General features: G+C 26.5%; 8 protein-coding genes across 10 annotated transcripts; 7 read left to right on the forward strand and 1 right to left on the reverse strand.

Moving 5' to 3' along the window:
• Positions 1-79: 79 nt before the first annotated feature.
• Positions 80-1,655, forward strand: Daao1 (D-amino acid oxidase 1). Its single transcript, XM_074249064.1, has 4 exons — positions 80-524; positions 609-754; positions 834-1,272; positions 1,346-1,655. Exons 1-4 carry the CDS (start codon positions 216-218, stop codon positions 1,457-1,459), a joined length of 1,008 nt encoding a protein of 335 aa, XP_074105165.1. The 5' UTR covers positions 80-215; the 3' UTR covers positions 1,460-1,655.
• Positions 1,478-3,191, reverse strand: LOC141531327 (EEF1A lysine methyltransferase 1). Its single transcript, XM_074249072.1, has 4 exons — positions 3,028-3,191; positions 2,007-2,154; positions 1,706-1,915; positions 1,478-1,631 (listed from the first exon to the last, which is right to left on the reverse strand). The coding sequence occupies exons 1-4, from the start codon at positions 3,184-3,186 to the stop codon at positions 1,498-1,500; spliced, it is 651 nt and encodes a 216-aa protein (XP_074105173.1). The 5' UTR covers positions 3,187-3,191; the 3' UTR covers positions 1,478-1,497.
• A 298-nt stretch (positions 3,192-3,489) lies between these two features.
• Positions 3,490-3,889, forward strand: Nop10 (Nop10 ribonucleoprotein). Its single transcript, XM_074249074.1, has one exon. It carries the CDS (start codon positions 3,512-3,514, stop codon positions 3,704-3,706), a length of 195 nt encoding a protein of 64 aa, XP_074105175.1. The 5' UTR covers positions 3,490-3,511; the 3' UTR covers positions 3,707-3,889.
• A 650-nt stretch (positions 3,890-4,539) lies between these two features.
• LOC141530464 (ATP-dependent DNA helicase Q5-like) lies at positions 4,540-8,171 on the forward strand. 3 transcript variants are annotated; one of them, XR_012479759.1, is made up of 9 exons: positions 4,542-4,936; positions 5,111-5,241; positions 5,611-5,775; positions 5,845-6,304; positions 6,378-6,693; positions 7,127-7,367; positions 7,449-7,646; positions 7,724-7,902; positions 8,111-8,171. XR_012479759.1 is itself a non-coding variant. In XM_074247561.1 (8 exons), the coding sequence occupies exons 1-8, from the start codon at positions 4,828-4,830 to the stop codon at positions 7,814-7,816; spliced, it is 1,698 nt and encodes a 565-aa protein (XP_074103662.1). In that variant the 5' UTR covers positions 4,540-4,827; the 3' UTR covers positions 7,817-7,946. The 3 variants fall into 3 exon arrangements, 2 of the variants coding, with proteins under 2 accessions (XP_074103662.1, XP_074103660.1); XM_074247561.1 differs by lacking the exon at positions 8,111-8,171 and having other exon boundaries at positions 4,540-4,936; positions 6,393-6,693; positions 7,724-7,946; XM_074247559.1 differs by lacking the exon at positions 8,111-8,171 and having other exon boundaries at positions 7,724-7,946.
• Positions 8,120-10,557, forward strand: Rpl7 (ribosomal protein L7). Its single transcript, XM_074247562.1, has 6 exons — positions 8,120-8,171; positions 8,620-8,737; positions 8,925-9,100; positions 9,163-9,410; positions 10,035-10,132; positions 10,398-10,557. The coding sequence occupies exons 1-6, from the start codon at positions 8,161-8,163 to the stop codon at positions 10,506-10,508; spliced, it is 762 nt and encodes a 253-aa protein (XP_074103663.1). The 5' UTR covers positions 8,120-8,160; the 3' UTR covers positions 10,509-10,557.
• A 483-nt stretch (positions 10,558-11,040) lies between these two features.
• LOC141530463 (uncharacterized) lies at positions 11,041-18,363 on the forward strand. Its single transcript, XM_074247558.1, is given in 5 exon segments — positions 11,041-11,280; positions 12,558-15,287; positions 15,290-17,139; positions 17,216-17,323; positions 17,929-18,363. Coding segments are annotated over 4 exon segments (3,963 nt in total). The 5' UTR covers positions 11,041-11,280; positions 12,558-13,453; the 3' UTR covers positions 18,100-18,363.
• A 234-nt stretch (positions 18,364-18,597) lies between these two features.
• LOC141530742 (uncharacterized) lies at positions 18,598-20,401 on the forward strand. Its single transcript, XM_074248036.1, is given in 3 exon segments — positions 18,598-19,282; positions 19,696-19,877; positions 19,880-20,401. Coding segments are annotated over 3 exon segments (582 nt in total). The 5' UTR covers positions 18,598-19,088; the 3' UTR covers positions 20,086-20,401.
• Positions 20,402-21,341: 940 nt separating this feature from the next.
• On the forward strand, positions 21,342-24,159 carry LOC141530556 (eukaryotic translation initiation factor 4E type 2). Its single transcript, XM_074247737.1, has 5 exons — positions 21,342-21,625; positions 21,855-21,918; positions 22,039-22,278; positions 22,363-22,515; positions 23,565-24,159. Exons 1-5 carry the CDS (start codon positions 21,606-21,608, stop codon positions 23,745-23,747), a joined length of 660 nt encoding a protein of 219 aa, XP_074103838.1. The 5' UTR covers positions 21,342-21,605; the 3' UTR covers positions 23,748-24,159.
• Positions 24,160-24,165: the final 6 nt, after the last annotated feature.

Genomic DNA, 24,165 nt, shown 5'->3' on the forward strand with positions numbered 1-24,165 from the left:
AACTTTAATCTCTCACAATATCAGTTACAACGACGTGCATTTCGCGAAGATGTATGAGTTCAACAGAGGAATAAGATAAGATACAATTGAGAGCTGCAATAATTAAAATAACCTACGGAATATTTCCATGATGTTGTTTTTACTGTCAGTCAAGCACTGACGCGTGTATTGTGAGCGTTATTAACAAATTATTTTTACTTTTATCTACAATTATAATGAAAATAGCCATTGTCGGCGGTGGAATTGTCGGATTAACGACTGCATTAAAATTACATCATGAATTTAGAAATAGTGAAATTACAGTGCTTGCTGAAAATTACGATGATCTTGTTAGTCATATTGCTGCAGGGTTTTTTAGAGTTGGACACACTTACTCTGGGCCAACGGAAGAAATAACGAAAAAATGGATTAGTGATTCTTATTCGTATTACATTGAAATTTCTAAAAAATTTGAACCTATTCAAGCGGGAGTTGCTCAGAGTGAGGCCTATATGTTTTCCAGTTTTAATCCCGATATTGTCCAGGTTTAAAAATATTAATTTATTTAGAGTTAAAATTATAAGTAATATTAAAATAATTTAACGTATATTTTATAATTCTAAAAATAGAATAAATTAATGGAACAAGTAGTACCGATCTACCGAAAAACAACTGACGAGGAATTTAATTTGATCAATAAAAATAGTAAATATGGTTGCTATTTCAGTACAATTTTGATTCAAAATCAATATCACCTTCCTTGGGCAAGAAATAAGTAACAATAATTTATTTATCAATTACTAGGAATAATTGAATAGTTACATGATTAATTTTTATATAAATAATTGTTTTAGATTAAAAGAAGAAGGAACAAACTTAGTGACAAAAACAATAAAATCATTCAATGAATTAGTTGATTATGATTTTATTTTCAATTGCTCAGGATTAGGAGCAAGAAAATTGTGTAATGATAAAAAAATGATACCAATACGAGGACAAGTAATCAAAGTATATGCTCCATGGGTGAAAGCAACGTTTTATAATGAAACAGATACGTACATAATTCCCGGTATTGATGGAACTTGTACTCTTGGTGGTACACGTAATTTTGAAACGTTTAGTAAAACAGTTTGTCCGCATGATGCTAAATCCATTAGAGAAAGATGTGAAGAATTATTACCTTCATTGTCAAAAGCAAAAACTTTAAAACATGTGGTTGGGCTTAGACCTTACAGAGAAGGAGGAGTCAGAGTAGAAATTGAAAAAATATCAAACGGCCGAGGCAAAGCTGTGGTAGATAATATGAAAATTGATTAATATTTTATAATTATACCTTAGAATTATTAATGCGTACTCTTTCCTTTAGATTGTCCATAATTATGGCCACGGTGGATATGGAGTCACTACAGCGCCGGGTACTGCTCAATATGCAATTGAGCTCGTTCAAAATTATCATAAATCTTCAAATTCTAAATTGTAGTGAAGAAAATTTACAAAATTTTAAATTAAATTATTTTTTTATTTCAAAAATTTGTCGAAATCAAAATTAGCATAGCATGAAAACTCATTTGCCAAATTGTTTTTGTGATGCGGTTGAAAATCACATTTATTTACATTTAAAAGTCTTTCTGCCAAGTCAGCCATCATTGAACCTAATTAAAAACATTAAAAAACAATTTTTAAGTTATTTAATTTTTTTTTTCTTCATTGATTAAAAATATATTACCTGTACATAAAAGAATATTATTTTTCGATAAGAACTTAATTGTCACTGCAGTTTTAGTAAGACATTCTCCTGATAAAAACGGTGGGTCTGCAATTACGAGGTCAAAATCGCTAGCCATTTCTTTGGGTACATGAAGTGGAAATTTATAATCAAACGAAATGAAATCTGATCCATATACAGAAAACCTTGTGTCATATTCGAAGATTTTTACTGAAAATATTAACAAGTACATCAGTTCTTGTAACATTGATAAAAATATGAAAACATATAAACTGCTAAAACACAAATTTATGGTGTATACTTTGTCTACTTCCTGCATTTTTTTTCAATGCTCTATATAAAGTTGGGCATGAAATAAGAGCTATTTTTCCATCATTGTCAGTAATTCGAAGAGCTGCTTTCGTAATTGTATTAACTGTTTCATCGTCATACCAGAATTGACTTAATTGCTAGAACGAGATGTTTATGTCAATTGAAATACTCTTTAAGAATAATATGTTAATCATATGATTTATGCATAAATTACGAACGTAGATATTTTAATTGTGCCAGTTAAATTTTGATTATTTTTAGATTGGTTACTTAATTTTTTTTTTTTTAAAAAGTACATAAAAAAACGCACAATTTAAAAAAAAAGTTGAATATCACAATTTTCTAAAAAATTTATAAATTTTTTTGAAAATTTGTTAAAATTGTGATAATCAACTTTTTTTTAATTATTCATTTTTTTATGTATTTTTCAAAAAAAAAAAAAAAAATATATCAATAAAATCAAATAGACATTTCGTTAAAAAAAAAAATGAAAATTAAAATGGTGACGCCACTTGCAAATATTTACCTCATGTTTATGAAAATTAATTTAGCAGATATTTAATAATTTTAAGAATTTTTTTTAACAAATAAATAATGGCAAAAAAAAAAGTTAGAAAAAAATTGACATGCAGAAATTTAAAAAAATTAAAAATCCAATTTTTTATAAATAATTTTTCAAGAAAAATTTTTTTGTTAAATAAAATTAAAAAATAATCAAGTGACTGCTAACTTTAATAACATTAAATTTAGCTGTCATTTCACAATTTTTTTAATTTTCTTTAACAAACGAATCATAGCAAAAAAAATTATTAAAAAAATGGACATGTAGAAATTTTAATAAATTAAAAATGCAATTTTTTTTAAATAATTTTTTAGAACAAATTCTTTTGTTAAAGAAAATTAAAAAATTATCAAATGATAGCTAACTTTAATGTACTAAAAAAATTTCAACGTGAAATTGGCGCAATGAAAACTTTATCACTAGTAGACATTGCAGACATTCGACTTACCCAGTCTTCATCAAACACAATATCTGGTGTTTGATTATTTACATTAGTCAACGTTTTATTTATTTGTTCTTCTTTCTCTCGACGTTCAGCGTAAAATTCTTCTAAAGCAGCCAATGCTGCTCCGCTTAACTGAGGTACTTCATCGTCGCTATCAGTCATATTGGTATTTTTTAATATTTTTAATTACTCGCAAAAATCGTTCAAATAAAACACGAGGTGCTATCACAATAAATAAGAACTAGAAAAAAAGTGGGAGAAATAAATACCTTTCCTAACACTAGAGGCGCAATACTAAAAAAAGATATTGACTACAGAGCCTCTGGTGACTGCTCTAGACTCTAAAGAAATTTTCAGGATTTTGTTGTAATTTATTATCGGTATCTAAACATCTCACCACGTGTTTGAAGTTGGGAGGTTATAGTCATAAATACATAACTGAGATCCTTTTGTAACCGTTTATTAATTAACAAATAATCCTTCGAAAATGTATTTAATGTACTATCTGAACGAGCAAGGAGAACGTGTGTACACTCTCAAGAAGGTTGATCCATCTGGAAAGCCTACGGTATCAGCTCATCCAGCTCGATTTTCACCAGAAGATAAATACTCGAGGGAAAGGATCACGTTGAAGAGACGTTTTGGATTATTGTTAACTCAACAAAAAATGCCAGTATATTAAAAAATATTATAGTATTTACCAACTCAAGTTTTAAATATGAAAACTTTTCATATTTCCATTATCTCGATTGTATTGTCGGTTTGAAAATTGTATTTTTTTTTTTTTTTTTTGTAATCTGATGATATGATCAGCTGTAATTTATTTAAGACTCAAAATTAATAAATTTTTTTATAGTGTATAAAATTGATTTAAATTTTCTTTTAATTTATATATGTTTTAATTATTCTTCTTGATAATAAAAATAAAAAATTCTTTATATACCTTTTTTAATACTTAATGCTGCAATATTTTTTTTGTGATTATTATTATTAGTTATTTATTTCTAGCTATTAAATGATATTTTCAAATAATACTAAAGTTAGCGGTCAGCTGTTAATTTTGAAAATGTTTTTAATAAATTAATTTCAATAAAAAAATGCTTCTGAAAATTTTCACATGTGAAACTTTTTAGTTAAATTTTTGTTTAATAATTCAATTGCTATAAAATTCCAAAAAAAATTTTAGTATCCGTCAAAACTTCAGTGTTATTATTTTCCATGTAATGTTTTTAACTGTCTAATTTAATTTTTAACATTCATACTGAATATTATGGTACTAAAACTGAAAGACATCTCATAATTTCAGAATTTTTTAACAAATAAATAATAGCCAGTAAAAGTAACACTGAAGTTAGTCGTCAGCTGTGAATTTTGAAAGTTTTTTTAATCAAGTAATTACAATAAAAAAATGCTTCTGAAAATTTTCACTTGTGATTTTTATTCATTTTCACATGTGAAACTATTAAATTTAATTTTTTTTATAATAATTTAATTGCTATAAAATTTAAAAAAATTTTTAATATCTGTCAACTTCAGTGTCATAAGAAAAATTGATGAAAATATTCAATTTTTAGAAACGAAATAATTATAAATGCAATTTTTTTTAAATAATTTTTTTTTAAATCAAAAAATTTCCAAGTGCTAATTTCGGTATCTTTAATAACTACATTTTGTTGTGTAAATAGGTATCATGTTTATTTCACTGCTCAACAGGTTATTTTGATTTGTATTTCTGTTTATGTTCAGTTCACACTAAAATCTCAAATTGACAGCTATAAAATTGATGTCATTAAATAATTGACAATGGATTACGATATAAACAAAAAAATAAAAAAATGTTTAAGACATCGCTTTAAATTTAAATATTTTAAATCAGCCAAACAATTTGAAGCAATACAAACTGTTTTAAAAGGTTAGAAATATTTTTAAATATAATTATTACTGAATAATAATAATGTACATGACATTGGTCATAGTAAATATTTACCAAATACTCTATTTTTATTAATTATTTCAATTTTTTATTACTTTTTCGGTTTATAAAATGTTATGAAGCTTATATTCATTTTAAAAAATTTATTTACAGAGAAAAATTCTGATGTACTGATTAATTTACCTCCTACAACTGGCAAATCTCTGTGCTTTCAATTATCAGCCGTTTTATATGAGGATAATAATGTTGCAATTGTTTTCATGTCGAATAACAATGCATTAGAAGTAAGTTAATTAAGTAAGTAATAATTAAATTACACTGAGAAAAAAAATACTTTCATTAAGAAAATTTTCTTGATAGAAAAATTTATGTTCTTGAAAATTTTCAAGAATATATGTTCTTAATTCAAGAACTTGTTAAATTGATTGAAATAATTTTTACTTAATTTAAAGAAAGCTATTCTCTTGTTTATCTATTATCCAAAGATAAATATTGATGCTCTTCTCTTCAGAAATTAATAATTAATAATAATAGAATATTTTATCGTCATCGAGTTTCTTGAACCAAGAAATTGTTAATTGAGTAAAAGTATTTTTTTTTCTCAGTGTAATTAATTAAATGACTTTAATTAATGATATAGTTTTTATTTTAAGGAGCAAGTTGAATTTTTAAAGGAAAGAAATATTGGAGTATGTTATTTTCATTCAAAACTTTCTAAATTAGAGAAGAAAAATTTTTTCAATATATTATCAACTCGTCAAGAAGCACCAACATTTATTTATATTACTACTACTGCATTTGCATCACAAGTTTACAAGGTAGCAAACGTTATCAATCAATTTCTATCAAATGATTTATTTCGCAATATAATTTTTGTATTTTTGCAGGAATCTTTTTTCACATTGATTAAAAATTTGTATGACAATAATTTGATATCCATGCTTGTAGTTGATGATGCACATTCTTCTAGTGAAAACACGATAGATTATAATAAATCTTATAATGAAATAATTGAAATAAGAAACAATTTTCCAAATGTACGTTTAATTGCACTGACTTCAATAGGTACTGCAATCATCAATGAGGATATTAAAAAGTCATTGGGAATGTTGAATGCTGTTGAATACAACGGCGATTACAACTGGGTCCGCTCAAATATTTATATTGATATAAAATACAAGGATATTTTAAATAATCCGCTTGATGATGTAGCAGAATTGATTAATAATTATATTGAAGCTATGGAAAGTTTTTCAGGAATAATTATTTGTCAAACAAATAAAGATACGGTGATGATTGCTGATGAATTATCGCGACGTGGGATACCAACAGTGCCATATTTCACAAGTATTTGTTGATATTATTATTTACGGAATTATTAAGTTATGAGATATTTTATATAAACATTTTTGTGGAGAAGGAATGAAAATTACAGATCAAACAAAAAGTAAAGAAAAGTGGAAGAAGAGAGAAGCCGTGATGATTGCGGCTTCACACGGTTCTGCAATAGGCCTCAACAAAGACAATGTTGGTTTGGTGATCCATTGGTCGTTGCCGTCAACCATTGATCAATATTATATTGATATTGGCAAAGCGGGACGACTACATGGAAAGGCTCATTGCAGGATCTATTTCGGACTGGAAGATTGGCTACATGCACAGTTTTTAATGATGAGTATGTCCAAGCAAATTTTCTCAGGGTTTGAACATGTTGTTAATTTTTGTATTTCTGACAAGTGAGTATTTTAATTTAATACTTTTTTGATATTTTATATATTAAATTTATCTAAAGGTTTATAATTATTAAAAGTGATAACATTTCCGGTGATAAATTCAATAATTTATCATTTTATTTATTTATTTTATTTATTTATTTATTTATTTATTTACTTAACGCCAAGCAGCAATATACATACAAATATAGAATTAACAGTATTAAATTTATTTAAATAAATTTAATCAAGAGAGATTACATTACATGATGATGAAGGGAGCAGAAAAAGATAAATTTTAAGTTGTAACAAATAATTGTAGGAGCTAAGTGGGGAAGAGTAAATAGTAAAGGATATATTTATTGTATTTATCTAGGTTCAATTAGATCAGGAGATGCTATTTAGTAGTCTACTTAATTCTTATCAGTCAATTAATAAAAATCTATCTTTATTTCAGATGTAGGCATGTTTTATACTCGGAAATTTTTGGATTCACATGCGAATCATGCAAAAATCGTTGTGATGCTTGTGGAAATCAAAATGATTATAGAGAAGCTTTCAACAAATTTCAAATTGCTATGCAACAACATCAATTGTTCAATGTTATTAAAGATGAACCCGTTACTAAAATTTACATTTACAAACTTGGCCAAACTTTATCGGAAAGACTCAGTAACTTTCAAGAAAGAACGTCTGATGTAAGGATTAATAGCGTGAAAAAATCTTTTTCAATAAGTCATTTATTTATCAGTTTATTTAATTTTTTTTTGTTATTTTAGTATAGAGAAAGTAATTATCGTATATTGGCATTAACTTTGATTAAAAACTATAATCGGGCACCAGAAACAGCCGATAAACCACGAGAATCTGTACTTGGTATTCATAAAAAAGTTTTATCTAGATTGGCAAGAAGTTTAGAATACATTGCATTTTTCACCAACAATATAGACGAATATTTTCAAAAACTCCAAGTATTGGTAAATATTTCTTAAATTATTTTAAGTTTTACTTATTATAAAATACGTAATACATATCGTGATATTACAATTTTCAGAGAAGGTCGATTAAGAAGAAAACTGCATCAAATACACTATCTAATTATATTATTAACTATAAATATTGGGGTGAAAAATGCCAAAACAAATAATTAATACAAATATCTTACATTTAAAGTAATTATAATTCGATACAACACTTTTCAGAGTTGAGAAAAAATTATATGAAAATAAAAATGTACGAAATCTATATTTAAAATAATAATGCTATTAATAATTATTAAATAATCTTTTTAATTATTTTTTTATTTGAATTAATTCTTTTTAATAACCAGTAAAACATGCATTCAATTTTATTAAAGTGAAATTTGAAATTGCCGCTCAAATTACAAATCAAGCAACTGAATCATGGTGGCAAACTTCATACCTTAAGTTTTTTTTTACAGTGTGGCCCTAGTTGAAGGAGCCTCGCGTGTTCTTTTGACTACGACATACCATGGCGGACGCGTAAGTATATTTAATACTTGTATTAAATCTTTAAACATCGGTTATTTAAACAATAAGTTAATTGACAAAAGTATTCGTAAAAATAAATTAATTTTTCAAGAACATTTTTTAATGTTTAGTTTCGTTAATTAATCCTTAAACACGTGTCTATTGTTGATTTAAAAATGGTCTTGGGTTAACATTTTGAAGAAAAAAATTTCTTTTTTAACAAGTAAAAAAAAAACTCAGTTTACTTTAAATCTGAAAATTTTCAGTAATACTCTAATTTTAAAATACTCAGTGTTTCATTAATTAATAATTATGAATTTATGTGATGCGTGCAATAATCGACTATTTCCTAACCTTAAAATTTATTGGAGTGAATCAATACTTAAATTGAATTTATGTTTAAGCTACTATCTAAAAATTCTGATTGTGACTATTAATTTAACAATGTTTAAATTTGCAGTAAAAAAAATGATGTCGTCACTCCCGGAAAAAAATTGCCGGCAGTTCCTGAGTCCGTCTTGAAGAGGAGAAAACGCCGCGTTCAAGCTAAAGCTGTTCGCGTCCAAGCTTCCATCAAGGTATTTATTTTTATTTATCATTCTCGTTACAAAAAAATTCTATAGAACGATTACATATTCAATTATGATTTTTCTTTTCTATCATCACTAATTTATTTGTGCATTTAAATTATTTATTCCTCAAATATTCAAGAGTTTTTTTTTTTTATTTAGTTTTATACTTAAAAATAATTTTTTTTTATTGTAGCAACGCGCAGCCCATTACTTGAAGAGGAAACAAATCTTCAAACGCGCTGAACAGTATGTGAAAGAATACCGCATGAAGGAGCGAGATGAAGTAAGGATGAAGAGACAAGCCAAGAACCGTGGAAATTACTACATTCCCAGTGAAGCTCGTCTAGCTTTTGTAATCCGTATTCGGGGGTAAGTTAATAATTATTTATTTTAAACTCATGATCAAATTTAATACGTATTTTATTTGACAGTGTGAACCAAATCGCTCCCAAACCCCGTAAGATCCTTAAGTTGTTGAGATTGAAACAAATCAACAATGCAGTTTTCATCCGATTGAACAAAGCAACTATTAACATGTTGCGTATTGTTGAGCCATACGTCACCTGGGGATACCCCAACTTGAAATCAGTTCGCGAATTGATCTACAAAAAAGGATTCGCTAAAATTGACCGCCAACGTATCGCTATCACCAGCAACGAAATCATCGAGAAGAAATTGGGTAAGTTATTTTTCAGAGTAGATATTTATACTTAAAATAGTCTTGATAATTCTGTACACTATAGATATGACCTGACAATCATATTGTATGATTCTAAAGGCTTTACATTTACGTCCTTTGAATTTTTTAAACCTATTTTAAGTATTAGTAAAGTTTAAATAATTGTTTATTATTTTATATCGCTTTCCAGATGCCATAAAGGCGTATAAAAAATTTTTTTTCGAGAATCGACGTAGTTTTGTCCGAAATGTTCAGAAATGCAAAAAAAAATGCTATATGTCCTTATGGCTCCCGGGATCCACCTCAGATGTCATAAGGGCGTATATTAAAAATTCTATTATTTTTTCCAAGTCTAAAAAAAAATTTTTTTTTTTTTTTTCATTTCTGCACATTTCTCGAAAAAAAAAAAACGTCGGCTCCAAGAAAAAAATTTTTTTCTTCAAACTAAAAATTTTTCTTGGACTTGAAAAAAAAATAAGATTTTTATTATACGCCCTTATGGTTCCCGGGTGCTACAATAAGGGCGTATAATTTTTATACGCCTTTATGACATCAGTAACGCGATATCTTATAATCTCAAAATTGATTCAATGTTAAACTATAATCTTATACAAATTTGTTTAGGCCGCACCGACATCATCTGTGTGGAAGATTTGATCCATGAAATCTTCACTGTTGGATCCAAATTCAAGTACGCCAGCAACTTCTTATGGCCGTTTAAGGTAAATTATAATTATTTATTATTGATGTTTTACTTCTTTACATTTATCGTCATCAACAATGGATAATTGACATAGGCATGGTGATGAAAATTATAAACGTTTCATTGCCTCTCACTTTGTCATAAAACAACACAAGATATTCCAATTGTTATACAGTAAAATACTATATGATTTTGAGAAAATCTTAAACATTATAATTATAAAAAATTTTTTATTTAATTTATTGAAAACTTATATTTAAAATCAATTGTTTTCATTTTTTTAGCTCAACACACCAACTGGAGGATGGCGTAAGAAGACCAACCACTACGTCGAGGGTGGTGACTTCGGTAACCGTGAAGATAAAATTAATGAATTGATAAGGCGAATGGTTTAAATTTATAATAAACAACAAATAAAAACTTATCTTGTTCCTTCATATAAAATATTTATTTTATTTAATATAAATTTCCCAATAGATCCTAATATTTTATTACCTAATATTATTACACTAATACTTTATAATTACATTAACAAATTCTAAAATGTTTTACTAGAATTAAATAAATAAATAAATAAAAAATTACACTGAAGTTGATAGATATAAAATTTTTTTAGATATTTATAGCAATTAAATTATAAAAAAATTAAATTAAAAAATTTCACATGTAAAAAATTTATAAAAATTACAATTGAAAATTTTTAGAAGCATTTTTTTATTGTAATTAATTTTTAAAAAAAATTTTTAATATTGACAGCTGACCGCTAACTTCAGTATTATAATAAAAATAATACTTATATATTAAGCATAAAAAATTATTAATTAATAGTTTTATATTTAATAGTTGAAACTAAGTTTACCCTTAACATTTAACGCATGCGTACACAACTACTATTGATAACTAACATGTCTGCTTGCGTGAACTGTACACTAGACAACGAGTTTTATGAAACAGGACCTCGTGTGTTCGAATCTTATCCATGGTGAATTATACACGACACAGTTTTCTAATTCATTATAATCTAAAAATGCATGCTAATTAAAATACTGTAATTAATTTTCCTGGTGAAAAAAATATTTTGATAACATAGGGAGAAAAGATGGTGTAACACGCGATAAAAGTTGTAATTATTAAATAATCTGTACATAACCTTATTTTTTAATAAACGTAAGTATATTGATAATTTTTTAAATATTAATTTATTTAATATTAGTTGTCATTTAATCTTCAACATGACATTATTTAATTTAAATAATACTGAAATTAGCGGTCAGCTGTCAATTGTGAAAATTTTTTTATCAAATTAATTACAATAAAAAAATGCTTCTAAAAATTTCCACTTGTAATTTTTATTAATTTTGACATGTGAAACTTTTTTTTAATGATTTATGACATTAAAGTTAGATGTCATTTGACAATTTTTTTATTTTCTTTAACAAAAAAATCTGTTCTAAAAAATTATTTTTAAAAAATTGCATTTTTAATTTATTAAAATTTCTACAAGTCCATTTTTTAAATAATTTTTTTTACTATAATTTATTTATTAAAGAAAATTTTAAAAATTGTGAAGTGACAGTTAAATTTAATGTCATTAATAATTTAATTACTATAAAATTCCAAAAAAATTTTTAATATCTGTCAACTTCAGTGTTATTAATTTAGTAGTTTAAATTGTTGAAACATTGTCTGAGCTCACATTATTATACTTCGGTTCATTGCAATTTACTATTTACAATTTCGTAGGATCTGGGATCGAACCCACGCAATATCTACACATTATTTCAATTAGTAAATTTTATTACAAATAAATGATACTGAAATTGAGAGACATCTGATCATTTTTGGAATTTTTTTAACAAACAAATCATAGCAAAAAAAATTTATTGAAAAATTTCATCTTTAGAAGCTTTAAAAAATTATAAATGAGATTTTTATAAATAATTTTCTATGCCTAATTTATTTTTCAAGCAAAATCAAAAGATCGTTAAGTGTCTGCTAACTTCAGCCTCATATAAATAATTATTTAATGTTAAAAAACTTAATTATTTGAAATCAGGATGTTGTAGACCAAAATTATGTTTTTTTTTTATTTCATTTATTTTAACATTTCATTTAATTAAGGACTATATGTTTTTATATTGTAAAATTTTAAGGTATTTATTAATTTTTGATATTTGTATTGAGTTTTTGATTCGACATGAAAAATGGTTAATTATTTATTTGTTTGTAAACACATAGGTGCCTGATGATGTCAGAATAAAACTGACGAAACGTCGAATGCTAAAATAAATAAAATAAAAAACATAACATCATTTTGGTCTACAACATCTTGATTTCAATTAATTATAGAAGAACTCAGACCTGATTAGAGGAATAATATGTTAAAAAATTTTTAAAATGTTATTTTTACTTAAGAATTAACATTGATTTTTTTTTGTTAATAGAAATCAAACAACAAAATGTCTGATGAAATAAAAAATTTGGATGAATCCAGAGAAAGTTCATCAAATGAAAATTCACCTTCAAAACGTGTATTTATTTTAACATCTGAAATGGTAAAACGATTGGGACTTGATGAAAAAATAAAAATATTTAAAAATAAAGTTAAAGTTGACACCAGTATTAAGCCAGTGTCAGTAGTACAAATTGATAAGGATAAGTCACAATTGATAATACCCAAAACTTCTAATGAAGAGAGTAATTCTGATGTTCAAAATAAGTCTTCATCTAATAATGAAGGATCAAATGATATCAAGGATGTGTTACCTGATAGTTCAGGAAATGAAAACGATGTAGAAAAAAAAGATAAAGAAGCTAGTAAAAAATCAATTGTTCATCATGTGGAAACTCTTGAAAAACCATTAATTATTCGGAGAAGTCCTAGTAAAAATGGTATTGTGGTATTAAAATCTCAAAGTACTGGGAATGAAAATGAAAAATCTTTACCGAAAAATAAGTTGAAAGTTATTGGAGATCACAAAAAGTTATCAAGCCATCGGGAGTAAGAAAATCTGGAGAGTTAGTTCCCAGAAAATTAGAAAGGACTGTGACTAATACAGGTACTGGTAAGATAAATAACAAAACGAAAGTTGACAACGATGCTGCAAATAGTTCCGGTGATGTAATTTTTGTCGATGCAATAAAGTCTAATAAAAATGATTCATTGCAAGCATTCAGAAGACCAACCGTTGCTTATCGTAAAATCAATAACAGAAACAATTCTAAGAAAGTTGATGAGTCAAGTGCTAATTCAAATCAACCACCCGGTTTAAAAGTTATAAAATTGTCAACGATAAATTCAAACGCATCCAGAGACGCTATTCTCAATAGTAAAGATCTAATGGAACACTCAACACAAGAATTGGAAAAATCATTACAAGCAGTTAGTGCTGAAATTGAAGAAGTCAGTAGTGAAGATCCAAATGTCTTAAAAAATGAAAAAGCTAGTCTGAGTAAGAAGAAAAAACGAAATCCACCTAAGAAAAAAAAGATTCAAGTTATTGAAATTCTGGATGACCCTTTACTTCCTAAAAAACGTGGTCGACCTCGGAAATATTTTACTAGAGAATCTATGGCAAAATTAAAATCATTGAATAATGGTGAACTGGAAAATGAATCTAATGAAGAATCAGTAAGTTCAGCTTTAAGTCAAAATTTAGATGGTCAGAATCCAAATGAAAAATTGGAAGATTCCAATTCAAGCGAAAATTCGACAATCTTAAACTCGAAACGAAGAACAAGAGCCTCCCGTTTACTTGAAAATTCAGAATTTCTAAATGGGACTAAACAATCAAAAACTTTGAATTTAAATGGAGAAACAGGAAATTGTGATTTAAATGAAAAGACGAAAATTTCTAATCAAAATAATGAATCAAATGATAAAAAACTAGTACTTGATGATTCTAAAAGTACTGAGAAAAATTTTGAGAGTAATAACATTAAAGGTTCTTCAAAAATTGAAAATTTTTCAGAAACTATTAGGCATAAGAAAGAAGAAGTAGAGGAAAATGCTGTCGAAACTCCTGTTAAAGTTCCTGTAGTGCGAAAAGGTCGAGGCCGACCCCGAAGATCAGTTTTGACACCATCGACTCTAATTGCAAAAAAAGTAGTAACGAATCATGTCAATGATACGGTTAATGATAATGCTGATGATGATACTAATAATAATGATAAGGATCGTGACGAAGATAATGATGATGACAATAATAATAATGACGACAACGAAGATGATGATGATGATGATGATGATGATAATGACGATGACGACGACGATGATGATGATGATGATGATGATTATTATGATGAAGATTATTCAACTAGATCTGGAAAGCGAAAAGGTAAAAAAAGTATTAAAATAACAACTGACTGGTATATTAAGCCTGACGGAGGGAAAAAATCAACGAATCGGGGCAAAAAGAAGAAAAAAGAAGTGAAAAATGAAGAGGCACAATGTGGAAAATGTAATGAAAAATTTTTAAAATCAAGATGGAGTGCTCATAATTTATCAAAACATAATAATACCGGATGGTTGAACGGTAGCAAGGAACCAAATTTCGAGGGTAATGAAAAACTATGGAAAAAAGTGCTGGGAGTTGCAATTAAGAAGAAAAAAGGCTCGCTAATTTGTGATAAATGTAATGAAGTAAAGCGCAGCGTCTCGGGTTTTATTTCTCATTACAAATTCTGTGGTAAATCAGAAGAGGAAAAAGTCAAAATGATGTGGATTTGTCCATTATGCAAAGGTGTATTTATGCCATCGTCAGTAGATTTTCACGAACGTACTCATCGACTAGAAATGAACGAAGCAGCAAAAAAACCTGAAGCTGTCACTGTTAATGATGATATAATTGACGGTAAAAGAAAACGTAAAGCAGCAGAAAAAGCAACAGGTAAAATTTTAGAGTTTACTAAAATTGTCAGAGATGAACCACCAGCAAAAAAAAGTAGAACTAGTAAATCAAAACTAGATGATTTGATTGAAAAACCACTGAGTGCTAAAAAACTACCAAATGTTTGGAAAGGCAAGTGGGCTAAAGATATCGCTGCTAATAGACCAGCGAAATGTCGTCAACCTGGTTGCACATTTAGTACAAACACTTTAGATGAAATATGTGCTCACTTTCGTTCGTGTAATTTTACGCCTCAAACTGAATATGTTTGTAAAATTTGTAAATTTTTTCAAAATTTAATGATATTATTGTAAGTCATGTCAAGTCGGTACACTCGGATAAATTAAATTCTGAGGATTCTGATTTTGATGTTAATGAACTTAGCGATGGAAGTGCTGAAAGTGATAATAATAATTGTGACGAATTTAATGAGGATATTGACAATCCTAAAAATGACCCAAAATTTGATTTGAAAAAAAGTAAATTGAAATTATATGATAAGCTTCGTCTGCTCACGCGAGCTCAATTTTTACGAAATGCTGACTGGCTACCACCTAATGCATTAAACATAACATATACTCCAACAATTAAATGGACACTGCAATTTGAGTTGGATAATTACAAATCAAAATTATTTGAAAATTTATTACCTAATAATTTTAATTTATTAACAAATTCTCAAGCTCAAGATTATCTTCCCGAATTGAAAGTTTCTATGAAAACTAAACAGATGAAAAATACTTCTCAAAACTTTGAGTTTGTAAGAATAAAAATAATAAAAGAAGAAAATTTAACCGAAGAAGAAAAAAGAGATAAAGGATGGAAAAGCTTTAAGTTGTTTGAATCCGCAGTTATTAATAATGTGCCAACATTTTTCGTTGGTGGTCCAATTTGGGCATTGGCGTGGTTACCGATTCCTGTACCAATGTGTGATCCAGAAATCAACCAATATCTTGCAGTCAGTACTCACCCTACAATGGAAAATAATTACACTATAAGTCAGTCTTATAAATTTAAAAATATTATTCAAATATGGAATATGGGGCATTTAGATCATGTAGCAGCCGCAACTCCGACTCCAAAACTTGCTTACATGGTTTCTCACAACAACGGAACTATTTGGTGCATGGAATGGTGTCCATCAGGAAGCTATCATCATTCTTTATTGAGAAATGATGACATATTTGGAATAGGATCCTTGAAAAGAATCGGACTTCTTGCTACTGCTTCTTCAGACGGTAACGTTCATATTTATTCTCTTCCATTTCCAGAAGAATTAAATTTCAATGCAAGTGATAACAATGATTTGCCAATCTATCAAACGGACCCAGTAGTAACTTTGCACCTCAACAGACTTCTTAGTCAACAAAATAAAACCAATTGGCAGTGCACAAGTTTGAATTGGAGTAAATTATCTGGTCATAATATAATTGCAGCCGGATTTTCTAATGGCTACGTCGCACTCTGGGATTTGATCAGCAAATCTCCGTTATTGGTAACCAAAAATTTAAACACCTTTCATATAAATCCTTTTCAACATTTTTATGCTCATGGACATTCTGTGACTTATGTTGGAATTATTCCAGTAAAAGGAAAAAACTTTTTAGCAACTACAAGCTTGGATAGGTGCACAAAAGTTTGGGATTTAGAGGATCCTTATAATCCTATTGACAATGTTAAGAAAGGCGCTGGGACCAATGGTGCTTGGCTGACACACTGGTTAAATACTTATACTTCTTACGACGATGCTCTTGGTCTGGGGCACACTGTTTCGTATATGATGGCAGTCAGAGATTCGTCTTCTACTGCCTTTCCACTTCTACCTACCAATTCAACAACTTATGGCCTTGCAGTTTCTGATTACGCTAATGGAATATGTCATGGTACTTTAGCTGGTGATGTAACTGCTATTTTTCCATTTCAAATGTTTTATATGAAAGATATTGATAAACTTACTAAAAAAAGATGGTTAGTTTCGAGTATTGAGCTCGTTGATTTTGGAGAAAATACAGAAGGTGAAAATGATTTGAAAGCAAATGGTAATAATGATGAACAGACTAATGATTGTAAAAATATACTGGAAACTTATGATGCTTGTAAAGATAGATTTGGAATTGTTTATCATGACGATTTAATTGTAAGTATTCATTTTTATAAAATATAACTAAATAATGTTTATCATTTTAATGTATTTAATTTGTTTTTATTCTCAGAATTACAAAACTAATTTGCTTAGAAAAATAAATCGACGTAATCCAGTCAACTCCGAGACCATGAACACTGTGCCGCTTGAACAATATCAATTTACATCAGTAAACAGGGTAAGATTAATTAATTAAATAAACGGACATTTTTCTAATAAGTAAAGATGTTAATTCAAGTATTTTGTCAAAGTTTCATATTTTTTATTATATCGCGTTCCAGATGCCATAAAGGCGTATACCGGCAAAAGGTCCCGATGAAAAGCCATAAGGGCGTAAAAAAAAAATTTTTTTTGGGAATTAACGTATTTTTGTATGAAACGTGTAAAAATGCAAAAAAAAAAACAGAATTTTTATTATACGCCCTTGTGGTTCATGGGTGCCATAAGGGCGTATAATTTTTACACATCCTTATGACATCTGTAACGCGACATATTTAGATATTACACGTAAGGTAAAAGACCCAGTTATTGACACTTGCAATTTTACTTTAATTAAAAAAAAAAAAAAAAAACAAATCAACTTTAATAAATTAATAAATATAATTTTTGAATTATAAATTTTAAGATAATTGGTTTTTTGAAAATATTTTAGTTTTTTAATTAGAATAAAATTGCAAGTGTCAATAACTGGGTCTTTTACCTCACTTTACTTCAAAATATAATTAAAAATTATTATTAGTAATTTGTTTTAAATTATAATAAAGATTTATTTACCATTTGCAGCTCGCATGGAATCAAAATTCGTGGAGTTATTTATGGGTTGCAGCTGGTTATCAAAATGGATTGATAAGAATTTTTAATTTAAAATCAATGTCGGTCCATAATGCTGTGGATAAATTGTTACCTGACCATACTAAATCAATGATGCATAAATTTAATAATGAACAATCGTGACGAACTTAAGACTCAAATTTTAATTAATTTGGATAACTTGGAAAAATTTTTATAAATTTTGATTACATATAAAAAAGAATTTTAATTACTTTAATATGACTGTACACTTTTTATGTTTCATTAAGTTTTATATTAAATAAACTAAAATTTTATTATTTATTTTTGAATAAACAAATGTTAATAATATATATTTATTGTCATTGTCAATAAAAACTTTTAAACAGTAATTGAATAAAAAAAATAAAATACTTGTTAAATATTTAAGTTACCAATCATTTTATCATTTATAATTGAATAAAAATTATAATTATATTTAATTAACTGTTCAATGTTTAAATATAAGCAATAGTAATTTATCGTCTCCCATTTAAGTCTCCAATAAGTAATTTTTTTTGTATTAACGATTGTTTATAATTATTAATGTTATTTAAATCGATAGATTTTAATTTACGATTAGCAAAAATAATAATATTAATTTATAAGCTAGTTACTAAAATTTACTTGAAAAATATGCACATTCCAATATAAGTTCAAATACATAAATTATTTAAAACAACAACAATACTGATGACGACGACTATTATTATCATTATATTTTTTGTATACGTGTAACGACGGATAGTTTGAATTTAAGATAAAAATAAAAAGTAAGATAACAGTGGCAGAGAGGAAACGGTCTGATCTATATAACAGATGTCTTTGAATGATTTATGTATTCAAAAAATCCGTCAACCCTGCATCGGTCAGACGAAATTTGTAAATCATTTAAATTAATTTCCGAGCTACACGTCATTCTTTCCACAAAAGTAAACTAAAGTGAACAATTAAAATTTATCAGTTCTTAAAATTTCGAATTATTTTAAAATTATATTACTCTAAAATTTAATTAATATTTATGACCGGTTACTAAAATAAAAGTATCTCAAAAGATAGATGAAATAATATCATAAATATAAATTAAGATTTTTTTGTTAGTATTAAATAATAAAATGGGTCTAAATCCGTTGACGTGGAAATTGCGCTCCGTCGTTTATATTTTGTTAATGGTTCTATTTTATGTACTTTTTATTTATAAAAAAGTTTATCATGTAGCCGTTGAGGTTACCATACCAAATACTATACCAGAATATGTATGGGAATTCGTAGCTGACTTTAGTAATATGAAAACTCTGAACCCAACTCTGTAAGCATTTTTTTTTTTTTTTTTTTTTTTCCCAATATTTAGATGTTAATTTTAAATGTAAAGACACTGAAATTAGCAGACGTCTAAAAATTTTTGATTTTTTTTATTAATTAAATTACAACTAAAAAGATATTTCTAAAAATTACACTTATAATTTTTCAAATTTTTTCAGGTGATATTTTTTTTTTTAATTATTTAATTGAAATTTTTTCAATAAAAAATTTCTAAAAATTTTGAAATGTCGACTAGCTTCATTAAAATCAAGTTAGCTGACATTTAAAAATTTTTAGAACTTTTTTTTATTGAAAAATTATTTTAAAAAAATAAAAGAAAAAAATCAAAAAATTAAAAACGTCGGCTAACTTTATTATTATCTAACTTCATTTTCATAAAATATATCATTTTTCTTTCAGAGAAGAATTTGTTATTGTTGATGAAACTGGAAATCTCGATCATTGGAAGTATACTGTCCGTTACCAGGAGCATTTAAGTCAAATTCCATCAGTTCACAATTCAGCTATCGCGCATTTTTCAGTAAAACGTGACGGCGACGCATACTTGATTGATTCTGATCATCAAACATGTTTTATCGGAAAAATGCCTGTTTCAATACTAAATCTTCATTCAAATTTTTAGCAGATGGAGAAAGTACTAGAGGTATTGAAAGCATCTATTATGAATGCCCTGTGATCTTTTCATCTTTTTGTCACAAGGAAGTCATGTATCAACGTAATGAAATAATGAATGGTTTGCAACATCACTTTCAGCAGTTCCAAAATGTTCAAACTCAAGAACATTATTAATAATAACTATTAAGATATGATTTATGTACACATATTTTTGTACTTAAAAAAATATATATACATTCTTATATTTTTTCCATCAAAATTTTTAGAGCTAATTTTAGATTTTAAAAATAGTAAAAAATAATGACACTAAAATAATCAGAAATTTAACAATTTTTAGAATTCTTTTTATGAAAAAATTATTATTTGAAGATGGAATTTTTTAAATAACTATTTCTTGTTAAAATTTCAGCATCATAATTTTTATCTATAATTTAAAAAGTTTTTGAACGATTATTTATTTTCTAGTTTATTCAAAAACACCTTTGAATAACTTACCCATTAGAATCATTAATTGCTCATTACATGGATCTTGAAGAAATTGTATTAATTTATAAAAACTTAATTAATATAAATAAATTTTTGTATATTTAACAAGTTGTTGAATTATTTGGAAAAAAATTAACTATTGTTTAAAATGTTTGCAAGTTATCTGTAATGAAATTAGATGCATTTTTTTAATTTATTCGTTGTGCACAATTATTTGATAATTGCCGCGTTATCATTAATGATAACATATATGATATACATTATTTATATTAGTGAATAAAATAAACAAATTTTCGTACTTATGTTGTTTATATTTGTCTGGTTATGATACTAAAATTAACCGACGTTCAAGAATTTTTGATGATACTTCATCAATGAAATTACAAGTAAAATATTCTTTAAAAATTGCACAGATAATTTTTCAAATCTTCAACTTGTAAAATTTTTCTTAAACTTTAATATCATTCAGAATAATTATCAATTAATATAATATAATAATTATAAATTTTTGACAAATAATTGACAAATATTATAATTTATCTGTGTTAGCCGCAGTTGTTGTTTTGTATAAACATTTAAAAATGATAAAGTGTTAGTGTTTAATTCTCACAATACTGAAGTTAGCCGTCAGTTGTAAATTTAAAAATTTTTTTAACAAATCAATTACAATAAAAAAATGCTTCCAAAAATTTTCACTTGAAATTTTTATTCATTTTCACATGTGAAATTTTTTTATAATAATTTCATAACTAAAAAATTTCTAATGTCTGTCAACTTCAGTGTCATTTAATTCTCAATCAATAAAGTAGTAATTCTCTACCGGTGAGGTAGAAATGATAGATTGATAATTTTGAATAAACGCATTCTATCGTCTAATAAAATAATTAAAACAGTTATCCAACAATGTGAATTTTTATTGTTGAATCTTGCATTGAACAGATTGGAACTGACCTTTACATTTTTCATGGGAAAACATTATTCTCTCAAATAAAAAACGTGTATCGAGTATATCAGCGTGTACATCAGTGTTTATACTACTTACTACGTTGTTGCATAAAGAAAATAAGAGAGAGATAGTTAAAAATATTTATCTCAAAGCCAAATAGCTTTTAAAATATTAATTAGTACCTGTTAAAAGACATTGTTTATAATATTTTATTAACATTGCTCATATATCTATATAAATATATATTTGTAAATTAATCAACATGTCTGAAAAATACGACACGTGAGTTATTTTTTATTTTATTTCATAATTGTCACATTGTCATTTTTTTTTATTTTATTAACCATACGAGTATTCAATAATATCAAATATTGTTTCTTTAGTATATAACATTTTGTGTTTGCAATTCATTATTGCTCAGTAAAATGATTGAATATTGGTTATCAATTATTAAAAACATTAAAAGTATATTTTTACTATTGTTTATTTCATTACAATTACTTAATTTCAGTGTTAAAGTAAGTGATGAAAGTGGAGACGAAGACATTAACAACCAAGCTCAGAAAATTAGACTGGTAATTTTTTTTTAATTGTGTTTGTTAATAGTTTAATCATTAAAAAAATGATTAGGTTAATTAATGATTTTAAATGTATTATTTTTTTTTTTATTTAGAATAATTATTAAATATTTTTAGCCTCCCATAGAAATAGGTCCAAATGAAAACCGTTTACAGTATGGTTATACATTATGGTATAGTAGGAGATCAGTTGGCAAACAAAGTGATAGACGTTATGCTGAAAATTTAAAATTTATCGGACGATTCGGTAGCGTTGAACAATTTTGGGCACTCTACAGTCATTTAGCAAGACCTTCGGAGCTTATACCATCATCAGATTTTCATCTGTTTAAAAATGGAATCAAACCTATGTGGGAAGTATGTAAAAAAATATATATTCTTTAATTATTAGCTTTTTATTAAAGGAAATTGAATAATAATCTTACGAATCATTGATTTTAGGATTTAGCTAATAGACAAGGTGGAAAGTGGGCTGTCACGTTGAGAAAAGGTTCAGTAGATCGTTGCTGGGAGAATCTTATTCTAGCTATGTTAGGAGAGCAATTTATGGTCGGCGAAGAAATTTGTGGGGCTGTTGTGTCTGTAAGATTCCAGGTAAATTGCATATTAATCTAGTAAAGAATAAATTTTTAGACAAATCGCGACGAAAATTAATTTAACAGATATTTAATAAATTTAAGAATTTTTTAACAAATAAATTATGTCAAAAAAGTTAGAAAAAAATTGATATTTAGAAATTTAAAAAAACTATAAATGCAATTTTTTGTAATAATTTTTCAAAACAAATTTATTTGTTAAAAAAAAAAAAAAATGGTCAAGACTGCTAATTTTAATGTCATCAAATCACGTGCTTAAAGGTAAAAGGGCTTATAGCTAAGGATTAATAGGGATTTGTGGTGAAAGGGCGTAGTTTTGATACCAAATGTTAAATATTAGTTTTACAAGACGAGTTACGCTAAAATAACAGCCTCATTTACTAAGTTTAATATAAACAAATAGAAAATAAATCAATCAAAAACAAATTAAGTAATAAAAAAATCACGACAAATAACATTCAAATATTTTGAAATTTCCGCTTTTTTAAAACATTGTAATATTTTTAAATTATAATATTTAAAAATTTCCCATTTTTGTTCAAACATAATAATTTCATGATAATTGTTCATGTTTTTAAATTTTATAATAACTATTTCTTAAAATCAAAAGCGAGAAAATAATCACGCGTACTTTATTGTTTTTTTGGATATATTATCTTTTGTAACTTAAAAAAATTATACAGTTGACGTTTTACGCCGCTACTACCACAGAAAGTTTTTTTTTTTCACATTTTTAAACTACGAATATGTTCCTTTGTAAACTGGCTGAAAAAAAAACATTATACGCACTTTCACCTTTAGATCACCAAAATTTCGAATTATTAATAGTAAAAGAGCGTATAATTAAAGACATACGTCATTTTACGTTTAAAATTTTTTTTTCAATTTTAAGTGTAGAATGTGTCTACTACTTGATTGGCAATAAAAAAAAAAAAATATGCGCCCTTTTACCTTTGCAAAGGTAAAAGGGCGCATAAATTGTTATAAGCCCTTTTCCCTTTAGGCACGCGAAATTTAAGTTTCATTGTCAATTTTTTTTCTTTTCAGGAAGATAAAGTGTGTGTATGGAATAAAACATCGTCCGATACAGCAACGACTGGCCGAATCAAAGAAACTCTACGACGTGTACTACAGTTACCTTCCGATACTTTAATGGATTATAAACCACACAATGAAAGACTTAAACATGCAATTATCAAAAGCCAAAGTGAAGGAGCAGCTAAGCTTTAAACGCTTATCAAAGTGACTGAGAATAAAAAAAAAAAAAAACGCTAAAAATTGAGGTGTATTAAGTATTTTTTTTTTTTTTTAAAATGATTAATTAAAATTTAAAAATTTACTTTGAAAAATTATTGGAACTCGTTATTCTTATTCATGTCAATTATTTTTTAAGAGGCAGGTTTTCTTAAAAAATATAAATGACAAAAAAAAATATTGTGATTACTAGAAAAAAAAAAAAAAATATTTGGCACGCAACATATCGTTGGCAAACAATATTAAAAAAATAATTTGTTACTAAAGTTATGATGAAGAAAAAGCAGCAACAGCATATGTTGATATTAATGTAAATTTTTTTTCAAATCTTTTTATTTCTGATAAAAATAAAAAAAATCAAATAAAAAAAAAATATGCATTTTATAAATAAATT

The sequence above is a fragment of the Cotesia typhae genome, unplaced genomic scaffold (genome assembly GCF_013202065.1).
Source record: "Cotesia typhae breed Kobodo isofemale line unplaced genomic scaffold, CoteBio_Ctyphae contig_5, whole genome shotgun sequence".
Lineage (NCBI taxonomy): Eukaryota > Metazoa > Arthropoda > Insecta > Hymenoptera > Braconidae > Cotesia > Cotesia typhae.

Bases quoted from the DNA above. Each gene is read 5' to 3' on its own strand.
- LOC141530464 (XM_074247559.1), top strand. From the start codon at position 4,828: ATGGATTACGATATAAACAAAAAAATAAAAAAATGTTTAAGACATCGC. The intron at 6,305-6,377 runs GTATTTGTTGAT...TTTGTGGAGAAG, and splicing joins AACAGTGCCATATTTCACAA to GAATGAAAATTACAGATCAA. The intron at 6,694-7,126 runs GTGAGTATTTTA...TCTTTATTTCAG, and splicing joins AATTTTTGTATTTCTGACAA to ATGTAGGCATGTTTTATACT.
- Rpl7 (XM_074247562.1), top strand. The intron at 9,101-9,162 runs GTAAGTTAATAA...TTTATTTGACAG, and splicing joins TTTGTAATCCGTATTCGGGG to TGTGAACCAAATCGCTCCCA. The intron at 10,133-10,397 runs GTAAATTATAAT...TCATTTTTTTAG, and splicing joins ACTTCTTATGGCCGTTTAAG to CTCAACACACCAACTGGAGG.
- Daao1 (XM_074249064.1), top strand. From the start codon at position 216: ATGAAAATAGCCATTGTCGGCGGTGGAATTGTCGGATTAACGACTGCA. The intron at 755-833 runs GTAACAATAATT...TAATTGTTTTAG, and splicing joins CTTCCTTGGGCAAGAAATAA to ATTAAAAGAAGAAGGAACAA. The intron at 1,273-1,345 runs GTAGATAATATG...TCTTTCCTTTAG, and splicing joins ACGGCCGAGGCAAAGCTGTG to ATTGTCCATAATTATGGCCA.
- LOC141530556 (XM_074247737.1), top strand. From the start codon at position 21,606: ATGTCTGAAAAATACGACAC. The intron at 21,626-21,854 runs GTGAGTTATTTT...ACTTAATTTCAG, and splicing joins ATGTCTGAAAAATACGACAC to TGTTAAAGTAAGTGATGAAA. The intron at 22,516-23,564 runs GTAAATTGCATA...TTTTCTTTTCAG, and splicing joins TTGTGTCTGTAAGATTCCAG to GAAGATAAAGTGTGTGTATG.
- Nop10 (XM_074249074.1), top strand. From the start codon at position 3,512: ATGTATTTAATGTACTATCTGAACGAGCAAGGAGAACGTGTGTACACT.
- LOC141531327 (XM_074249072.1), bottom strand. From the start codon at position 3,186: ATGACTGATAGCGACGATGAAGTACCTCAGTTAAGCGGAGCAGCATTG. The intron at 1,916-2,006 runs GTATACACCATA...TAATATTTTCAG, and splicing joins AAATGCAGGAAGTAGACAAA to TAAAAATCTTCGAATATGAC. The intron at 1,632-1,705 runs GTAATATATTTT...GTTTTTAATTAG, and splicing joins TAATATTCTTTTATGTACAG to GTTCAATGATGGCTGACTTG.